The sequence below is a fragment of the Phaethon aethereus genome, assembly GCF_964289735.1.
Source record: "Phaethon aethereus genome assembly, chromosome: 20".
Classification (NCBI taxonomy): domain Eukaryota; kingdom Metazoa; phylum Chordata; class Aves; order Phaethontiformes; family Phaethontidae; genus Phaethon; species Phaethon aethereus.
This window is the reverse complement of record NC_138596.1, coordinates 10594683-10615697: the sequence shown is the minus strand read 5'-3', so window position 1 is coordinate 10615697 and position 21015 is coordinate 10594683. Positions and strand designations below refer to the sequence as shown.

The following is a 21015-nucleotide window of genomic DNA, read 5'->3' as shown; positions in this document are numbered from 1 at the left end:
GGGATCCTGACGAGTGAGATCCGTGATGAAAAGCTGCGTGACAGTCTTGAGGCGAAGACGCGGTGCTGGGGACAAAGTGGAGACTCACTCGGAGCTTGCTCCGGGCGGCTGCTCTGGCGGGAGTCAGTGCTGGGGCGCAGCACGGGACGATGCTCCTGGCGATGCCCACGCTCACCCCTGGCTTGCGGCCGGATCGGTATTAGCCCAACTTGCTGGACTAGAAAACAGAATGAGCTTTTCTATGGCTGTTTGGGTTTCAGTGACTCCTCAGCAGGGGCTCTGAACCGCACTGCTGAGGGGATCTGAGGTCAAGTTAGGTTTTGTTCCTTTTGTCTGAATCCCAAGAACACGCTGTCGCCCAGGCCCAGCTGCGCACGCGTACACAGGGAGCACCCATCCCTGTGGCAGCAACGGCACCTCCGAGGCTGCAGCTCTGCTGGCCGGGAATGAGGGACCCCGCTTTGTTTCTGTGGTGAGTTTAAGCTTCTAGTGATGATGGTGAGAAGAGCAGGTCTCTGGAAGGCTGTGCTGTGACCCACGCACCCGCACCTCCCTCTGAAGTATTTTTAAAACTTATTTATTTTCGCTGAAGGTCTTTCAAACCAGCTTTAGCACTGTATCGCTTTGTGTGATGTCCTACTTTTATGTGCCCTGCAAATGAGGATTTGAGCCCACTCTCACCCCTAAAATCACCAGTCCCAAGTGTTTAATAACCAGGAGTCCCTCTGTAAGGCTGGCTTAAAAATCATGGCACTTAAAAATTATTATGGATCGTTGTTTTTAAGTTTGTCCTCTGCTTGTTAAGGTTTCAGGTTGTCACTGCCGAGCTTTGCCCAGCATCTGCAGGGGCTGGGACTCTCAGCACAGGTTCAGGAGAGCTGCTGGATTCATCCCTTATTTCATGCACACGTTTCCTAGAGTTTTTCTTTGGCCAGTGAGTTTTTCCTAGGATGGTCTCGCTCAGGTGGCCCAGTGTTTGTTGAGGACGGCCAGCCTGCACACTGGTGGGGCAGGCTCAGCCTTGTGTGTCCGGCTCCGACACCCCACAGCTGCCGTGGCAGTTGGCTTCGCCGGGGCGATGGAGTGGGACCGTGGCTGCGGCGCCTCAGCCTCGCCTGGGCGAAGGCTCTGCTGCTTACTGGGCTGTGATGGGGAAGGTGCCGACTGGCACCATGAGCAGCCCCCAGTCTACCGACTCTCGCTCGCTAAACTCAAAACGAACCCCGTAAGGGTGCAATTACTAGACCGTCATTATTGCTGATGAGCCTTGGGCTAAAATGACTCTCCAGATTAAAAAACCTCAAGCAAACACATCCACAGTCCCCGGCCTCCCAGCCCCATGCTCCATGTTGTTCTGGCTGCTGATCTGCAATTCGGAGTCTCGCTTCTCCCAGCTTTGCCCTTGGGAGCGGTGCTTGGGTTGAACCCTCCGCGCGTGGCTGTGGCCAGGCTCCGCGGTCTCAGGCGCCGAAAGCTGTCAAGTGCGCAGGGGCGATCTGGGTGTTTTCAGCTGAGAGTTTAGCTCTGCTCTAATGCAGCCATAACGGCCCGCTAAAGAGGTTTTATTCAAATCAAGGTGTTCTTGACTAATTCCTCCTTGCAGCAGCTTCTGAGGTGTTCTGTGTTTCCTGGGCTGTTGTGTTTTTTTTTTTTTTTTTTTCCTTCTTTCTCTCAGACTTCAGAATCAACAAGGTTAGACGTGGAGGCAGAAGAGCTCCCGAGCGCGGCGCAGCAGCAGAGGCGCCGGCGGAGCGGGCTGCGCTGCGGGGCCCGGGCCGTGGGCGCGCAGCGTGGCTGGGCAGCGGTCTCGCTGCGGTGCCCGGCGGCGGGCCGGGGGCCGAGGCTCCGCCGATCCGCAGCGAGGACCAAAGGCTCAAACCTCCCCCAAAGCGCAGTTTCAGTGCCCGGGTGCGTCACGACGAGGGGTCAGGCATTGGCACTCGGGTACGGAAGCGTCGAGCGCTTTGCGCGGCGCGGAGGGCGCTGAGGGCGCCTGTAGCCGTGGCGGGAAGGGCGCCGGAGCGTTCGCCGCTCCGCGGGCGCTGGGGCGGTGCTGGAGGAGCTGCGGCCCAGGGACCCGCTCCTTGAGGCGGAGCGGGGAGCAGCGGGGCAGGCTCGGGGCAGGCTGCCGTCGCGCCCTTGCGATGGAAACGCTGCGTTTTGTGCGACCCGCGGCCAGCGCGGGCCCCGCGCGGGGCCGCCGGGCTCCTACGCAAAAGGGCTGGTGCGCTGAAACGCAGGTGACTGTGTAAAACGCTGCGGGGCGGCCTCTGAGGGGGAAGGCAGGGCCCAGAGGGAGGACTTTAGCCCGGGTGGCTTTCGCCTTCCCTTCCGGGGCAGCTGCCAGCCCCCGGAGGGTTCTCCGGCCCGGCTGGCTCGCGCCGCTGGCAGCCAGCAGCCCCCGGTGACCAGCCCGGGGCCGCTGCGGCCCCGGGCTCTCTCCGCATCCCCGCTCGTTCTGGTGCCGCCAGCCTGTCTCCTCCCTCCGAGCTAATTGCGGTGATGCTAATGAGGCAGAGGTGCTGATGCTGCCCAGCGTTTTAATGACTCCCCTCCCAGTTTTCTGGTGCTTCTGCTGCAGACGCGGAGGAGGGCGGTTGGGAAGGGGGGCGGCGGGGCGCACAGGCAGGCTGCGGGCAGCAGAAGTCCTGCCTGTCCCGGCTCACGCGGCCCCAGCGCTGCCGTCCGGGCGGCTCAGCGCGGCGGCGCGCCTGGGCAGGGGCTGGAGGAGGCTTTTCCTGGGGTGGCAGGGACGGGCTGGTGCCAGAATTCAGGCGCCCTGCCCTCCCTGCCAGCAGGACAAGGGTGGTGGTCTTCCCTGCGCCGCGCGAGCCTGCCCACGGTCCTCTGCTGCATCTGCCCCCCCTCCGGAGCTGCTCCGTCCACGCGAGAGCGTGTCCAGCCTGTTCCGCGCCTCCAGCCCCAGTCCCAGCCCTCAGCACAGCGGCCGGGGTCAGAGGTGGAGGAGTAGCTGTGGGAGGTAGATTTGCTGCTACCTCCCACAGCGGCGTCTTCTGGCCTCTACCGCTGCCGCAAACGTGCCCAAATCGGGGATGTGGCTCCTGGCCCCGCCTCGGGAGCTGCTTGTCCCCGTAGCCTCCCCCGGTGCCCAGCCCTCCCCTGAAGCTGTGGGCTGGGTGCTTGGGTAGACGGGAAGGTGGTGGCCAGCCCGGCCATGGCTGGGGACACGGACGAGACAAATACTCGCGTGTGCAGGTGGCCAGCGTGTGCCAGGGTGCCCTAAAGACTGGAAATGACTGAGTAGAGGTGCAGGAGCACTTATGTAAAATATCTAAATAAATCTTTAATATTTCTAATTGCAAATGTACATAAATTGCACGGCCACATCATTTCTTTGAACACCAACAACTTTCTCTGTACATTATTACATAGTTTAAAAGGAGCTGAAGGAGATTCAGCAAACACTTCCACTTTGCGTCTTTGTTTTTAAACATACTTACAAAAAAAATTTGTTTATCTTTATAAGAGGATATAAAACATAGCGACTGCTTATCAGGAACAAGTATCAGCCTAAGCAGATATACAGAGAGAGGTATATCTTAAGACACAGTGATGTATGATAAAGGAATATGTGAACATGGAGACTGCACGCTGGGGTATGGGTAGCTGATGCGGAACCACATGGCATTTACAGCAATGTCACAGCTCGGGTGATCTGTGAAAGTCAATGCTTGAATGCGACACCCTTTTTCAAAGTGTGGTTGTTTCTGAAAGTTGTGCAACGCCCTCAAGATTAGATTTGGTTTGTAAAGCCCATGAGCTGCGTGTTGGCACGCTGCTGTTGTCCTCCCTCTCCCCCATGTGTCATTTTCCCCAAGGGAAAAGAAAAAGGCAAGAGTTGTCTGCGCAGGGTTAGAGCAGGGCGGGTGCCACATGTCCCAGCCTCGTGGCTAAGCAGTCTCCTCTGAGAGTGCCCTGAAGAGTCAGAGACCTACTTGGAGAGGGGCAGTGCCCCTTCCTCTGGCCAGTTAAGGGATGTCCTCGTGGCCAGGTGGCCACGCATTCCGAGTACTGGCCAGGGTGGAGGCCTGGATTGCTCTGAACGCAACCCTCTGGGGAGGAGGTCGGCCTCAAGAGTCGCTGCGGGCGGGAAGGACGGGGCGCTGCCCGCAGCCCTCCCGCGCCCCCAGGGACAGTGACACGCTTGTTCCCTTGGGACTTGCTGCCTCCGCTCTCCAGGCAACGCTACGGGGTCCCGCCAGGGCAGCGACCCTGGTGGGGCTGCTGGATGCCGCCGGTCATCGGCGCCGCTTTCAGGAAGGCATCTCCCAGGGCTGCTCCCCAGCCCTGGATTGCGGGGGAAAGGAGCCCCTTGCGGATCAAACTGCTGAGCCATGGCCTGGGGCTGCGCCGGCCACACGCATCAGTGTATTTTCCATCTCCTGCGACTAAAAATCCTCTCCTTGTTCATCACAGACCGGACCTCAGTGCGTTTTCTATTGCAGCTGGGTAGGGACATTAGTAACAGGGAAAAGCCCAGGAGTGCTCTGGACTGTGGAAAGGATTGATTACTTGCCGACTGCTTTCCCAGGAGAGCCTGTGATGCCTCGCTCAGGTCCACCACGTCCCTTCTTCCTTTAGAAATCTTTGTAGTAGCAGAACCCGTGTCCTGCACCCTGCAGCAACCTACGGGGCTGGCTGCCAGGCCAGCGGCGTCGGCGTGTTCTCACAGTGCAATCAGTGCTTTACAACTGCAAAAGCAGAAAACAAAACCAACCGGACTCAAGTGACAATGCAGCGACGCAGGACTCTTTGGATGGCGGCAGGATTTGCTTGAACTGGTGCAAAAGGGGCTGGTGACTACACTGTAGTATTAGTTGGCATGGGGAAGGACTTAGGTCCCTCCAATCTTTTGGCACTGAAGCCATAATCCCTGTCCAACATGACGGTACGTACAGTCCGCAGAGACCTCGGGATATCGTTCAGTCCATGTCATCCCCCTTCACACAAAACGTTGCTCATTTTTCAGAAGTGTTCACTACAGTTTAACAAAACCCCAAATCAAAACTCTTAAAACAGAATCCTTGAGGTGGACCAACCCCAAATCTGGATCCCTGGCTTTCTCTCCCTTCCCCTTCCCTCAGATCCCCAAGGGGAGGAGGCTGAAATCATAACCCGTGCCTGGATCTGGATTTGTTAGCTTGAGTCCACCTCTCCGAAACAGCAGTGAGATACAGCCAAATCCTGACCGAATAAGCAGCACCAGAAGTAAGTTACTATATACAACTGTTAGTGAGATAGATACGTTACAGTAAACACTGAAAACATTTACAAAAAAAAAATTAAGACTTGTATTAAGATTAAAAATCTGAGAGTGTTTTTGTTTTGTTTACACTTTGACGAGTTTGCACTAGAACAGCCTCTTACTGTAGAAAGCGCAAGAACGAAAAGAAAATGGAGCCGATCACCAAACGTTACGGATAGTGGTTGCTTTGCTCTGGTGCTGCAAGCACCTCTCGGGATTGCCGCCGGTATTGCTACGCCAGATACCAGGTCCGAGGCCGCGTCGGTTAACGGGGCCACGCGGGGCTCGCACGCTCGCGCTGGCTCGCTCACGCACGCCTGCGCACACACGTATATAAACGTACAGTTTATAAATAACAGAAACACAAACCGAAGTAACAGAACTGAACTGAGCCTGGATCTCAAAACCTACCCCCAAACCTTCGCAGGGGAGGGTCACGTTTAGGTCCAGTTGTTGACAGTTGCAGGGGAAGGAGACGGGAATAGAAGGGGGGGTGGGAGGAATCTCTACTGTAACGAGACTTCGTCCTGCTTGGAATTTCTTTTCGTACTGGCTCAGGAAACTAAGCAACAACTCCAGAAGGTGTTGGCACTGGAACGTCTAAGATTTTAGTAACTCGCTGTGGAAGCGTTTAAGCGTTCCTGCTATTTCGGCAGAACAATGTATGTTCGGCAATTTGCAAGTTTGAGGTTAACCAGGAGTTTCTGACAGATCGGGGTGGGGGGGAGCAGTGCCTTGGCTTGTGGTTGAGGAGAAGATTAAGATGTACTGTGCTTAGCGTCAGTACTAAACAATGGTTTTGTGGGCGTTTCTTTTTTCCAGCTCTTACGGAGAGCACTGACTGCATCCCAAAATTACTTCCATGTATGAATGGAAACATGTTGCTGGTGGGGCGCCCGCCCCCGCGCCCTGCTAGCGTTTCCATTCCTCTATGTTACTTCTCTCTTGAAAAACTTCCGTCTCTCGCAACACAAACATTTTGGAATTGAAAAACAATCAGCTCTAAAAATACGTCTCAGGGCAACATAGGTTTAAAATAGTCTTTCTGCAGGGTTCTTATCATGGGTTTGACTCTGAGACAGTGGCAGATGTGAGTGTACGTACCCAACGGTTCACAGTACCCTGTATATTCCTAACCTGTCTGGGTCTTTCTCCAGTTGTAACCTTGTCAGTTTTGTGAGGTTCTTCAAAGCCATCTGTGCTAGTCTCCAAAATTCAAAGGTGACTGTACTTGTCATAAATACTTAGTTATTACTTTTCTCTGAGGAGCTCCGTTTGGGGTCTGCTGTGCAACTGCACCACTCTGCAGGCGTTGGCGGGTGTGGAGACCTCAGCGCAACACGGTTGCTCCTCCAGGGACCAAGCCGCACCGGGCTTGGCCCAGGGCTTCCAGGGAACAGAAAAATGTTTAGGAAAAAAAAGCATCTTTTAATTTTGAAAACAATCACATGTGGAAGAATGCTGTTAGCGAGCCTTACGGCTGTGGGGCCGCATGGCAATGCAGAGCTTACTGGCAAAGTGTCCTGCTCAGGCAGCCTAGGCAGTGTGAGGCCGGAGGCGGTACCTAAGCTGCGCGGAGCTCAGTGAACATCCTAGTCCCTTTGACTGTACAGTTACGCATGGCAGGAGGAGCTAGGACAGGCGTTGAGCAGTGTGTTAAACTTTAGTGGGAGGAATAGGCAGATGTCCTGTACACTGTACACTGTCATCCGTATCTCAGAGAAAGCTCTCTGGCTCTTGGCACGAGTGACCTGCTCTGAGAGTGGGAGTCATGAAGTACTAACTTAAAAAAAACACAAACCAACAAACACACCGTGGCGGCAGGTCAGCGGCACAATCCCCCGTTAAGGAGGTGACCCCTCCGCTGAGCACAACGAATCTGCGTGTTTCAGCAGTTCGGAAAGTCTAATCCTGGCTTATGCCTGCACAGTGCTCCTGACAAGGGGGCTTTCGGTGGTGGCTGCTGTTCTTGGTGGTTACTCCCTTATGACCATGTTTTACATTCTTCGAGCCGGTTAATTTCCATGCAGTGCTCATTCCCAATTTAAAGAGGACAGTATTCCAGAAAATGGGATCTTTTTTTTTCTAATGCATACTGTGAAAGAAAAGAAATACAATTACCGATCTTCATGGTTCTTCAGGGCTTTTTCTTGTTTCTTTGTTTGTTTTTCTCCCCAGAAATAGTAAAAATCTCTGCACAGAGCATTACATCCCCATAAGGAACCCTTTGTCAAACACGAAGCTGGCCATTTCACGCAGCCCCTCACTCCCCCTCTACCACAACGGGCACCAGGAAATCCAGCCCCTGCACCTCGTTCACAGCTTGGGGACCAAGCTCAGGCAACATTCACTTTATTCTGTGGCTAGAAGTGTGTGCGTGTGGGGACAGGGCCCTGGGGCTATTGCCTGCAAAGACTCTTCCCCAGTACTTATGAGAGAGCAGAAGCTGGAGAGAGGAATCGAGTCGCCATTCACCGGGTGCCAGCTGCTCCCTCCACTTGCGTGCCACAGCCTCGGGCTTGCTCTGCTCCCCTGGGCTGCCCAGGGACCCCCGGGAGCCCCAGTCACGCCCTCCTCCACTACCCTGCCATCGCGGTTCCCCAGGCAGCACCCCTTTGGCTACCACGTCGCACAGAGTGCACCCTGCCCTTTGGCACCCTGGACTGTGCCCCCTACACGGGCAGAGTTAATTAAATGCTAATTAGCTGCATAAACAGCCTGCGGACAGTCACCCGCTGTGAAAGTCAGTGGCCTCACAAGTGCCACAGAGGGAGAGACGGCTGGGCTCGGCTCAGGGCTTGCTTTGGGAGAGGGCTGTGCTCCAGGGGAAGTCACAGGAGGAGCGGGCCAAGCCTTGCTGCCGTCCCTCGTATGGCTACATCCAGCAGCACACTTTAACTGGACTCACTGGGCCGCTGCCTGCTGCAGGCTCTGCCCAGCTCCCTTTATTTCGCTTACTGCGATCACAAGGATGTTATTCCTTGCTGGGGCGGGTGAGGCATATCCTTTGGGCAGTTTAGAAGGAAAAGGTTACTTTTGTTTAAACATTAAACACTGATTTAAATCCAACAGTGACAGTGATTCTCAAATATATGTTATTTCCTTATGCCACTCATCTCACACTCGATCTTTCCGTCCCCTCAATGTGTTGGCATTAGCATCTCCCACAAAGGCTCAGTCAAGCGCGCCGTCCCGCAGTAAGGCGCTGGTTTCTCGGGGGGAGAGAGCAGCCGTTCCTGGAAGCCGCGGCTCACACCTGCTGCTGCACGGTCTCTCTGGCCAGGCCTCCTCTGCTGCGGCAGCACCCTCCGCGGGTTAACAATTACTGCTGTTTCTGAATTCTCCATTCTCTGTAATCTGCAATTTAGTTGGGTTTGTGGGGGAGATCCCATTACGTGTCTGCATGCTGTACCTCTCTTTCAGCTGAGTAAGGGCACTCATTAACCGTGCGTTGGCAGCATCCAGTGAAGCAATGCGTTTCTCCTGCAAACGAACGGGCAGAGGGGAACAGTCAGTGGAAGGGCAATGGAGACCTGTCCCGCTGCGATGCCAGGGCTTCTCCTGAGACAGCAGCCAGAGGCCTCTTGGACCAGGCCCTTTCTCTTTGGCGTTCTTAGGTGTGGGGTTAAGTGCTACGCAGCATTTTTTTAAATCCGCTGCTATTAGCAGGGCCACAAATGTACCTTGCCTGTGGAATGGGAGCTAAATTTAATTGTAGCATCCTGAACAAAATGGAGATAACGTAGTTTCTCCAATTCTTCAGTTATACAGAAATTCATTGTACTCTTCGCTCTAACTGCAGCTGTTACAAAGACGGTAAGATTCCTCTTCGAAAACCCGGTGCCCTCCCAAGACAGTTAGGATGTCAGTGTTTAATTGATTTGTTAGTGTAAATTAATAGCTTAAATGACTTGTGCCTTCCCAGGATGGCTTTGATGGCACCTCTCACCAATTACAGTATCGTAAGAACGGGAGCAAGAGCTGCAGCCTGCTGCTGCCACTCCTGCTCTCCGCGACACTGAACAAGTCCTCATCCTTCTCCGTCCGCCATTAGCGGGAGGGAACAGAACCAACGCAGAGGGGCACAGTACTTTGCCTGTGTGTAACTTTGAAGGTCCACGTATGAACGTGTCGAACACTGTTGTACAGCCTGAGATGACAAAAAGAGAAGACTGTAGAGTGGCTCATGGCAGGAGCCTCACACGTGACACACAAGATGGCAGAGACAGGACAGCCTGTCGAGAGCTGCTGGCAGGCTGCGATCCGCACCGCTCGCGCCTTACGGACAGCCCTGTACCTGCCAGGCTTTGCCGGAGTGCCGAAGGGAACACGGTGATTTACTAGCTTTGAACAAATTACTTGACAGAAAAGCGGTGATTCTTTTTACAAAGTTACTACTGTCTCATCTCCTTTTTAATTAGCTATACAGTAAATTAGTCATGAGTAGTGACTCACAAGTGATTAATAGGGTTGTTAAGAGTAAGCCTAGAATATCCTATCACCTAGCCACAACCTGTAGGAAGGCGCAGCTGCTGAGAAGATGCTGATCTCTGCCTAGACAAATTAAAAGATCATGGACTGTATTTTCAGATTCTCTTTTCCAAGCATAGCGTTTTACACCCATCATCTGATGCTCCTTCTGCCGTTGTAATCTATAGCCATAACCGAGCTTCCCAATCCTGCAAGCCACAACCCAAAGGCTGAAAAAAACATGTTGGCTTTGCTCTGGCCGGGCTGTGTGTTCTTTATATCCAGGTCCTGCAAGCATTACTGGAACATGAAGCACCACGCAAAGCTCCAGGGACCTCAGACTGAGCCAACGAGGTTATGATCCTTCCACAAGCTGACTGAATTGTGGGCATGATCCTTCCACAAACTGCCACCCCCCACATCCTCTGTGTCGCCTGCCAGGCTCCAAGGCTGGAAACAGCTGTATGAATGCGAATGCTGGGACAATAAATCGCATCCTGATGAAGTGACGTGCTCTGTCTGACTGCAGCTTGGTGCTGACTCACCCATGCGCGGTCTCGCCGTGCCTAAGCTGGCACTGCTGCATGGCAGGGAGGCTGCACGGTGGCAGATTCACCCCAAAAAGTGATACTGCCCTTGGTGTTGGGGACTTACCTGTGCATCAATGATCTTCTGCTTGGAATCCACAGCAGCCTGCATTTCTGCATGGTCCTTCTTTAACTCCTCTTCAACTGACATCAGTCTGGTGGCCAAACAGACAAGAAAAAAAATTATATTTGTTGGGCTCTGCTAAGCCCAGATATTAGTCTTATACATGTCTAAATCAGAATGAATGACACAGATCATGTCCTCATTTAGTCCTTGACACCAAGGAAGCAAAGGGGTGACGTACATCTCTAAAGCACACAGGAAGAGATGTGAAATACCAGAGAAGCTAGTCTAGAGATGGAACTGGCCTCACACAGCAGCCCCCATCATCCATACCAAGTCAAACCATCTCATCTGAAATTGTGATGCTGAGGCACACGCTGAGACGCTCCCAGGACCCGCAGTTGTACATTCAAGCACAAAGGAGATGCACAGTCGTTGGCACTACCTCTTCTTACACACAAACCAATAGTTTAGAACCAGTCTTTCTTCTGGCTCTCTCTCTTCTCTACAGACCTCCACAGCAGACTGTTCCAAAGCTTAAGCGATACAGAACAGTGAAGGCTGACCCATTCATGAGGGCTGACTGAAAGCACTAAGTTGGCTTGGCTCAGGTAAAGGTGAAGTTAGCTGCACTGGAAGTGTCTGTGCCCTGGACAAACGTAAACACCACATCACACTGGGTAGGAGAAAGGGATTTATAGCTAGGAGTAATAGGATGGTGATGAGATCCTTAACTAAACATCAGGAAAAGATCATTTTGATCATTACATCTATTGCTTATGAATAGAAGAGCAAGCCTGCAAGACTCTCCAAGAACTGGGGTGGGCTGCCAGCTCTCCCCTCCCCAAGTTTTGCCTTTGTGAGTCAGGAAAATGTCGGGGTTTTCCTTGTCCCAGGTAACACTCCTGGGGGATCCAAAGAGTCAGGGCTTGAAATCCCCTCCAAGGGCTGTAACCCAGAAGGGCAGAAAGTGAATAAATGCAGGAAAATTCACATGGGAAACCTGCCTGCACCTCCAAAGAAACCTGATTCTCCTGAGCAGGGGTCAGCTCTAACGCCAGCCAGGCTGCTTGCATTACTGTCACCTCCAGCACTCCCACCTCCCCTGTACCTGCTGATGATGCCCTTCATCTGGATCTCCTTATCCTCCTGCTGTCTCCGGAGCCGCTCCTCGCTCTCCTCCAGCCTGGCCTGGTACTCCAGCATCAGCTTCTGCGTTGTCTCCTCCTGGCACTTGAAGCGAGTCTCATACTCCTCCAGCTTCTTGTTGGAGATGCGAAGTTTGTCCTGCAGCACCACTAGGTCCTGCTGGTACTACAGCACGCAAGGACAGACACAGGAGGAGAAAACACATGTGGCATGTTACCTAGTAGGGCTTTGCCCTTGCCAGGGTTTCCCCATTACCCAGTTACGCCCCTCTCCTTGCATTAGACTAGCTGCAAACCCGTATCAGATAGATAACCCCGCTTGCCGACACCTCCTCTTCAGTCTTCTCCACACTGCGCTAGGAGCGATGCTGCGTTCCACTGGGCAGGCAGGTCACTGGCAGGTTCAGAGAATGGGTTGTTAGCAGAGTCTGGCATTTCACATGGGGAATGCAGGTTAGAGCGAGCGAATGGCAAACACATCTGGCACCTTCCTCGCACTAACAGCGCAGGGCTAACACAGGCAGGAGAAGCTGCACTAGTGGGATTTTGGGTTTACACCTGAGCTCTTCAGTCTACAACAATAACAGGGGTGGTTTGGAGCTGCTGGAAGCCAAGCAGGAGCCCTTAGTGCTGCCTGCCTCCCGCCAGGCTGCAGGCTCGCCAGCAGTGGCAGACGCTGGCTGCGGCCGCCTCGGCACGACGCGGTCACCCTTCACCAAGGCGAGTGCAGCTCGCTGGCGTGTGCGGGGCACTACTGCCTGTTGGGGCCCAGCGTTTTAAACACCACAATCGGTTGTCCGCCCAGGGTTCAATCCGAGAAGAGCTGCTGCATGAAGCCAAGACCCCACAGCTGTACTGTTCATTCAGATGAAGCTAAAAATCGGCAGCAGAAGAATCACATCAAGCAATCAAAAAAATGAAGAGCTTTCTAACTCAGTAAAACTGGGTTCAGCTATTGCAGAAGCACAGCATTCAGTACAATTTGCTTTGCTAAAGGAAAATCCAGTGTGTATCTGTACAAAAAACCCCCAATGCTTTAATTTCAAAAAATTATCTTTGGAAATGGTCTCAAAAAAAAAATCTCAACTGGAATAACCCTAGAATAATTAACATGCAGCTGCTAATTTGACAAGCTGCTTTTAAAGCATCAGATATGGGAAAAAGACTTCAATCTGAGTCATGAAGTCTGTTACAAAGCCACAAGTGTTATTCGTGAACTGAGATGTGCTTAATTGTGCCTTGACTTGGCTAGCTGGAAATACGGCCTTCGCTTTGGCCATCGCCACCTGTGTAAGCACTCAAATGATGGACTTGGCTGTGCCCCAGTTTTGAGAGTCCTGCTGGGGAGTCTGACCAGCAGATCAGCTCTTTGTGAGAGGGGAACACAGCCAGTCCCCGTGTACCGGTCAGAGGGACCCCCAGCTCATATAAATCCATGTTGCTTTCCTAATATCACTCCACTAACTGACTGGCTGACAGCAGAAGTAACTATAATGACTCCTGAGGATTGAAAATTTATGATGCTGATGGTCTTCCTGAATTGCCAAAGCATTTGAGCCATGGCGGGCAGATGGGCAGGACCTCTGAGCTCCTTCTGCCTGGGCAGGGACTGCCACAACAGATCACTCTCTTTTTCCTTTAGCAAAGCTTTTACTGCAGCACGGAAACACAGTTTGCACATGTAACCTGCAGCAATGAGGGAACACAAGCGCCCATACAGTTACACAGGAACAGTAAAGTCAGACAGAAGGGAGTTGAACAGGAAATATTATATACCTACCCTAGCCTTAAAATAGCAGCAGCGTAAGTGAGCTCAAATGATAGGAGGAGAGGCCTCAGAGACCGAAGGAGTCGCTCCTGTCTCTAGAACACTTGTCTCATTCTCAGTTACCATTCACGTTTTACAGGAATGGGGAGAGATTCTGCTAATGGCGATCTTTAATGTCAGCGACCGATGTGACAGCAGGTAACAAAAGGTGCCGCATGGGAATGAGACTGGGGCTCTGGGGGTGGGGGCTCCCTCTGAACTTGGGACAGGGGCCAGTTTGCTGCAATACTGTCACAGTTCGTAATCCCACCATCATCTACCTTGAGCAGGGCCCATGCTGGCAAGCCCCCCCCCGCACAGCGGGGCAAGCCTGCCACGTCCCGGCAGGCAGCGGCCCCTTGGGCTGACACGGAAACAGAGCAGTCCTTGTGAGCGCCCACCTGGTAAAAGCTGAGCCCATTTCAGAGGAAAGGGTGCCAGGAAGGAGCTAGTGACAACGCTTGGCATGCCCAGCGTCCACACCGGAGGGCCATCTGCCTGCCTGCGGGAGCTGGAGAAGGCCAGCACACGTTTCTCAGCGTGCGGTCCTTCGGCGCTTCACCTCACTCTAGTTCCACTGCAACAGCAAAGCTTGACACTGTCTTCTCCACCGCAGACTCGAATGAGCACTGAACCCTTTTCAAAGCCTTTCTGTGACCAAATGCAGCAATAACCCAGTGCCTGATGCACCAGCCCAAGAACGCCTTCTCTTTGATTTGCTGCCTACTGCTGTCTCTGCTTAGCTGGTATTCAAGGTTCTGTACCTCTGCAAAGTCTGCTAAACGTGTACATTTTCCTGTGTCAGCTGCTATCTGATCAGTACATGTCTGTGTATTTAGAGGAATACCCAAGGAGCAGAAAGCTAGTAAGAAATTAAGAAATGGGCTGAACTCTCACAAAACTCTGCCGTGCTTTTCCTGGGGCAGCTGGGAGCCGTCACCTTGTACTTCCCAGTCCCTACGATACCTGCCTTTGGCATTTCACTTGAATTTATCAGGTGACAGTCCCAAAATGATACAGCACAGCAAAATGAGAACAGGAAGGCTATCGTAACAAAAACAGAACCATGTCTGTGCTGGAAAAACAGGAAAGAGGCTCAGGGAGGGGGATGTCTGCAGTTTTGTGGGACTGGGTGGTAACACATGGCTGGTGTGACAGAAGAGAAGCACTTTGAGGAAACATCCCAAATGCTAACTGTGCCCAACTGCAGCGGTCCTGGCAGAGCCAGGCTGCTGAGAAAGCACCTTGCAGAAGCAGCGGTAAGCAAAGATGGGATCTTCTCAGCTCTTGATACCTGGATCCTTATTTCTAACCATCCTTCATCACCCCTACTTTGTCTCTTCCCTGCTTCTCCCACTGAATACTCTGAACTGCCTTCCTGACAGAGCCCCAGACTGGTCAGGCCCTAGTCTGTGTGACACAGCCATAAGCTTGGGGCAGAGTCATTGCACCACTGAAGTCACCCCAGGCCCCAGTGCTGTCTCTGAGACCAGAATCTGGACTTATTTTTTAGGTCTCTCTACAGCCTTTTGATGTGGAAGCTGCTTCTTGCTCTACATCCCCGTTGTGAGGCATGAGGCTGCCTGTACCTTACTCTCATCTCTTTTGTAGGTGTGCTTAATTCACTTTTTAAGCTTTCTCCCCCTGCAGCCGGGGAGAGTAGGAATAGGGGAAACAGCAGGCACTGGCTGGCTTCAGAGTTTGTTGCAGAGCAGCACCAGCACTTGACTCCTGGCTCCTGGGTAATTCCAGTCACTGAGTGTGTGAAAACCTCCCAAACCTTCCCCAGAAGTGCTCTGTGAGGCTGAGCAGCCAGGCACAGAGCGAGCTGACACCCCTCTCTCCTGGGCAGGACCGTGCCACACAGCCCACCTTGTCCCCAGGGTGTTCAGATGAACGACATTCAAGGAAATTCTCTCTCTATTTAGAAACTTGTTTCAATCCAATCAGGCTTTACCTTTTCTGCTTGGCTGAGCTCGTCCTTATTCCTGAGCTTATCCCTGTGCTTGGAATCTGGGTCAATGCTTTCATCTTCTAAAAACTGCATGTTCATATTCAAAAGCCAAGCAGCAGTGCGGTCCAGGGCATTGGGGTTCACAGGAGAAGGGGCCTACAATGAAACATACAACCATAACAAAAGAAAAACCTGTAACAGAAATGGTCATCAAGCTGGAGAGGAGAATTTCCTTCCAAGCAAGCCCTCTCCCATGCTGCTCCAACAGCAACGAACAAGTCTGAGCTACCAGAGCGGTCAGGGCTGGGGGGCAGGAACAACTCCTATTCTGCACCTGCATGTTGTCTTAGGCCAAATTCCTCCCTGTGCCACCCCCCAGAACAGCCGTACAGCGGCGCCCTGCAGTGGGGTCCTGCTGCACGTGATGGGCCCACGTTTCTGAGCAGGTCCTGCCACCTCAGAAGGACACGACCCGAGAAGGCGCCGAGCTGCAGGCAGGCAGAGTGACTTGACGTGGTGGTCACGCCACAAGCGAAGATGTCACTCAACTCTTCAGCCTCTTTTACTGAGCCGTCTTTTTGCTCACTGTGGAGATCTTGTACAGATAAAACCAGATCTGCAAACTGAAATGCTACTTTTGGTCATACAGGTGCTTTCTTGGAAAATAAAGGTTTCTTTTTGGCTGAGACTACACTTAGGATGCTGGAGAGGTCTAAATGCTCGACGTCACAGTAGTTCTTCTCTAGGTTTGTTCATGTAGCTATGGGAGCTCAAGAAGCAGTGCTGTTCTACAGACATGGAGCTAGAGCCACGGCTGCTGCTTTTCAGTCCTAGCCTGGGCAAGGACTGCAAATGGCATTGCCTAAATATTTTCCAACCACATTACAAAGTTGAGGAAGTGAATCTCCAGCTACTTCCCCATCATCCTGGCTCATTATAAACGGCAGTAAACAGTTTCTTGGATGAACACAAAGGATCTGGATGATCTTGGTTAAGGGAATTCAAGTGAAGTAGTCGGAAATGTCGAGGACTGTCTCCTTTGCTCCAAGCTCTGGACATTACAGAAACCTGGTCACCGGCAAGCAGTAGAATGAGAGGTTCTGTACTCGGATGGAGTGGGGACTGGTTTAATCACCTCACTGGGGCTGGGGGCTTTCCCATGCCATCTTCCAGTCTGGTCTTTAAGACTCGGCTCATGAACATCACTTGCTACAAATCCTCACGTGGCTTGTGGCTTTCTGCTTTTTCTTGCATCTCCAGCTCGGGCACTGCACCTGTGGTGGCTGCTCAGAATTTCTGGCTCTGAGGAGCAGTGGCCACCCAGGTTCACTTCAGCAGTGTAAAGGCCACTGGTGAAGGATGTCGATGAACAGAGCTCAGCCCACTGTGCACAGGTCCTTCTGCCTCTTTCTTCCTTCTCTGAAGAAGTAAAAAAGGACATCTGATCTGGCCTGGGACAGTTTGGAAGTCAGTTCAGCACATGAACTTAAAGAAAAGAAGCAGAGGAAGCACTTCTGGCTGGTAGGAATGAGGTTCATGGACTTCTACTAAAATGGCCATCAAATGGGATTTCTTTGCTCTCAAACAGCATTTAATACCACCAACTACGAGCAAGCAGTTTCATGATGGTTTACAGATGCTGCTAACATACAAGTAAAATGTGCAGATTAAGGGTAGAAGAGGCATTCTGAGGACTTCAGGTCTTGAAAGGAACTTAGAGGACAACAGGGGTGGGTGGAGGAAAAGGTCTGCAAACACAACTTGGCCAGGGCTTTCCGAAGGTCACCCGGAGTTCAATGTTGTCTTTCTGGAAGAAGCTCTGCTACCAAACAGGCTTCTGCTGCTTGCAGAGCTCTGTGCCCTCTGTACCTAATGAGTATTGATCCACATTATACAAATGCTGCTACATGGCACGCCTGCTAATGTCAGCGCTTGCGGATCAATACGGTATGCACCGAACAGCTCCAGATGGGGCTGATCAAACAGCCTTCAATGGGCAGCACTGACAAAGGCCTCCACGGCTGCCTTAGAAAGGAGAGGTAGTTACACCAACTCTGTCACTCGTTCAACACCATACTGCTGAAAAGCTGCCTTAATACTGTGTCTGGGCTGAGATGTAGCGAGCTCTTGCCAGTTGTCCACGTTTTCTGGGTCTGTATTACTTTTAAAACTCTTCCTTTAGGCACTGAGGCCCTACTAATTGTTGATTTTCAATAAGGTTAGTTCTGAAACGTAGGATGAATAAATGAACACCAGAAAAACAATTTATCCATGCCAGGAAAACCAGAGGGCCCTGGGTCTATGACTTACTGATTTCAATTTTAGCACCACAAATAGCAAAATTTATTTCTGTGCAGACCAGCACGTGGTCTGGGGCCTGAATCACTGCAGAGCTCTGCACAGCGGGAGCTTCGCTCTCGATGGGGAGCACACGCCTCCCTTATGGCTCTCACCTCCCCAGATGCACTTATAGGAGAGTCTCGCACAGCGAACAACCAGGAGTGTCCAGGAGTGCCGTGGCTCCGCTGGGACAGCAATAGCAGCAGGGAGACTCAGTGACAAGAGAAGATTAGGGCCTGGTCCAAGTCTGGGAGATGGCGCGGGGTTGAACTATGGCATGGGATGAGAGCCTGGGCATGGAGAGGCAAAGCAGTGACAAGATGGTAGCGCAGGACAGAGGCATGGCCGCCATCGCCCTCATGTCTCTGCCACCTACCCCTTGCGGCAGTCACACGCCAACGTGTCACGCAACGGAGGAACATAGAGGACGAACGCTGATCTGCGTCCCCGTCCTCGGAGGGCCTCCGTCTCAGGCCAAGCTGGGTGCAAGAGCCAAGGTACATCCCCACATGCAAAGCCACCACGGGGTTGGCACTGCTGTGGTAACGGGGGGCCGCACTGATGTCCCGTCCCACTGCAGCAATCCCCACCGGCCAATTTCTTCTCCAAGTCCAGGGGCTGATCCCGCCTGGCCCCTTCAACACCCAGAGCTGGTACAGCCCCCAAACTCACCTGTTTGTGCATCGTGCGCTGCTTCATCTCAGGGCTGTCGCCCTTGGAGGAAGAGGACTGCTGCCGGAGGCGGGCCCCGCTGCCAGGCCAGTCTGGTGAGGAGGACATCATGCTGCCGCTGGAGGGTCGCTGGTACTGAACCGTGTTCAGCAAGGAGGGCGGCGTCCGGCCCCGGGTGACAGGCGGGGGCGGCGGGGGCGGCTGGTCTATCCGCCTCTGCGGTCCGGCGCTGTTCTGCCGTGGCATGGTGGGCTGGCCGCCCTTCTCCGTCAGCGAGAGCTGCCGGCGGGCCAGCTCTCCCGTCCGGCGGGTGAAGTCCTCGCTGGCAGCGGGGGCGGCGAAGCCGTGCTTGTTGGCCGTCAGCTCCTCGCTGTTGCTGTGGGAGCTGAGCGAGCTGTGGCACTCGGAGCCGGAGTCGCCCAGGCCGCGGGGGGAGAGCGGCAGCCCGGCGGCCATCTGGTAGACAGGGTTCTGGAAGGACAGGGGTGCCAGAAGCTGGGGCCGGCCGGGCGCGCTCTCGCCGCTCGGCGTGGTGGGGGTCTGGCCCACCCGGCGCACGGTGGCCATGCCCGTCACGCTGTTCTGCTGAGTCCGTGCAGTCCATACACCCTGCAACTGCCCGAGGGACGACTGACTGTCATTGAGGGAGTCAGCCGCGCCAGGCGCGCTGGCCCCACTATCCAAGAGCCGATTGTCCTGCAAGTCCACCATGGACAAACTCTTGCTGCCATTAGACATCTGCATGTCGGGCTCATTGGCCTCTGAGTAACTGGAGCTTCGGGCAGGCGAGGGCTGGGCCCCAGCAGACCTTGTGACAAAAAACAAGTCCTTGTTTTCAGGGGTTGGAGATGGTAACCGTGTGAAATCTATCAGACTGCGGGGAGGTCAGTGCATAAGGAAGAGGAGAGGAAAACAAAACAAAAAAGAAGAGTTGTGAATGCTGCACCAGAGCAGGAAAACAAAATCACTCAGCAGACATCAGCGTGGCGCAGCTGTGTGGGACTGGGACATAACCCAGTCCCTGCGGGGCGCAGAGGCAGGGCTGGCCCTGCCAGGTCTGCCTGTGGGGAGGGACAGTGCAAGGGGAGGGGGAGGGCGGAGGGGTGCAGAGGAGCCCTGGGCCAGGCCTGGAGGAGCAGGCAGGGGTGGGCAGGTGAGCAAGGGGCGTGTGTACGCGCGGCGAGAGCGCGGCGCTGTGCAGGAGGCATCACAGACACGCTCTCGGGGCTCTGCCCCCCCGGCTGGATCCGCTCATCACGCTGACAGCACTTGTCACCCTTTCTGCTTCCAGCCGGCTCTATCCACGCCACTCGTGTCCCCTGGGCAGTGAGCTCCCGAGGGCACGCTGGCCAATATTTGCACAGCATGGAACACCACGGGGGCCTGATCCGTACGAGGCCTCCAAGGGTCAGAGAACAGCAGAGCTGAAGCCTAGCAGCTGAAGGTTATCCACCCATTCCTCCTGCTGTAACATACATTCATGCAATATTGATTTCTTGGGGATAGGAAGAAAGAGCTTTGCAGTAGCTTAATGTGAATACACCACTGATCAAAGATGGTGCACTGTAAGCAAGTATTTGGGTGAAAGCGTATTGTCTAAGATCCTCCATAGCATTAGATTTAAATAATTGTACCTCACGCTGGGAAGCATTAGAGATGAAAGCTCTGATTAGAGCAAGTCCAGCACCACTGCTGCCTTTCATTCCTAATTAAACTGTTAAATATTATGTAGTTTCCACTTACAAACTATTTTACTAGCACAGTCTTTAAATTTGTGTGGGCTCCATTTCATTTTCCACAAATAGAAACATTATAGGTCTGCAACAGAGTCATCTTCCCCATGAATGAAACTCCTTACATAATCAGGCCAAAAAAGTATGTTAGGTGACTGTGTCTGTGAATCACTGCTCATCATTAAAAACACCCAGTATTATAAAAACTGGACAGAGTAGACTGGAATTCATCGGTAGGCCTCTACCACTTGGCAACTATTAGAGAAACATCCAGATTTGGATCTCAATGAATTCAGCACGTACCCTATGTCTTACAAAGATGGATAAGGCCAATCCTATAAATCTTGCATATTCAGAGACCTAATGAATTTAATGGCAATACCCATCACTTTGAGGTTAGCACACACAAGCCCTCCAGTCCTCAAAGGATAAACATTTTGCTTCTGCAGCCACATTTCAACAGCTGAGACCAGAACCGCCAAGTTCTTGATTTCCCAGACCACACCCCCAGTTTTGGCTCCCAAAGGACCCAGGACGGAGCCATGTGCTTGCGCTACTGGCCACTGCTCTGTCTGGATTCAGAGCTGAACTACATCCAGTACCAGCTCTGCGACTGGAAAGCCTAGTCAATGGATCAGGCAACTCCACGCTACACCCTGCCCTGCCTGTCCCTGCAGGCGCTCAGGTTTTGGCAGCAGATAAATATTCAGTATTTCCCTGGTCTGTGGCCAGGCCACCTTTTATGCTCTTACCCAGATAAGTCATTCTCTATCACCATTTTCTGTAGTCCCGCAGAGATGCTGTTGCCAGCATTAGGCGTGGATGCAGTGTGATCGGCTGTGACCGAGACCTGCACGCAGGCCGGGTTACTGAGTGCCGAGTTCACATCCCTCAGGATCCGAGGCAGAGGCCCAAGTTTTGTTGCAGTGCCCTGGGCAGAAAAGAGAGCAGATTACTACATCATCTTCTGTTTT

The 21015-nt window shown here is 53.0% G+C and overlaps 1 protein-coding gene across 1 annotated transcript in view; it reads right to left on the bottom strand.

Moving 5' to 3' along the window:
• Positions 1-8581: 8581 nt before the first annotated feature.
• The window catches only part of DAB2IP (DAB2 interacting protein), a gene marked incomplete at both ends in the record, with an annotated part of 204802 nt that continues 192368 nt past the window's right edge, over positions 8582-21015 (bottom strand). Inside the window, 6 exons of the mRNA XM_082009096.1 lie at positions 8582-8749; positions 10391-10478; positions 11499-11692; positions 15300-15452; positions 18309-19182; positions 20794-20972. Coding sequence (XP_081865222.1) covers positions 8582-8749; positions 10391-10478; positions 11499-11692; positions 15300-15452; positions 18309-19182; positions 20794-20972 — 1656 coding nt within the window. The remainder of the gene's footprint in view (positions 8750-10390; positions 10479-11498; positions 11693-15299; positions 15453-18308; positions 19183-20793; positions 20973-21015) is intronic.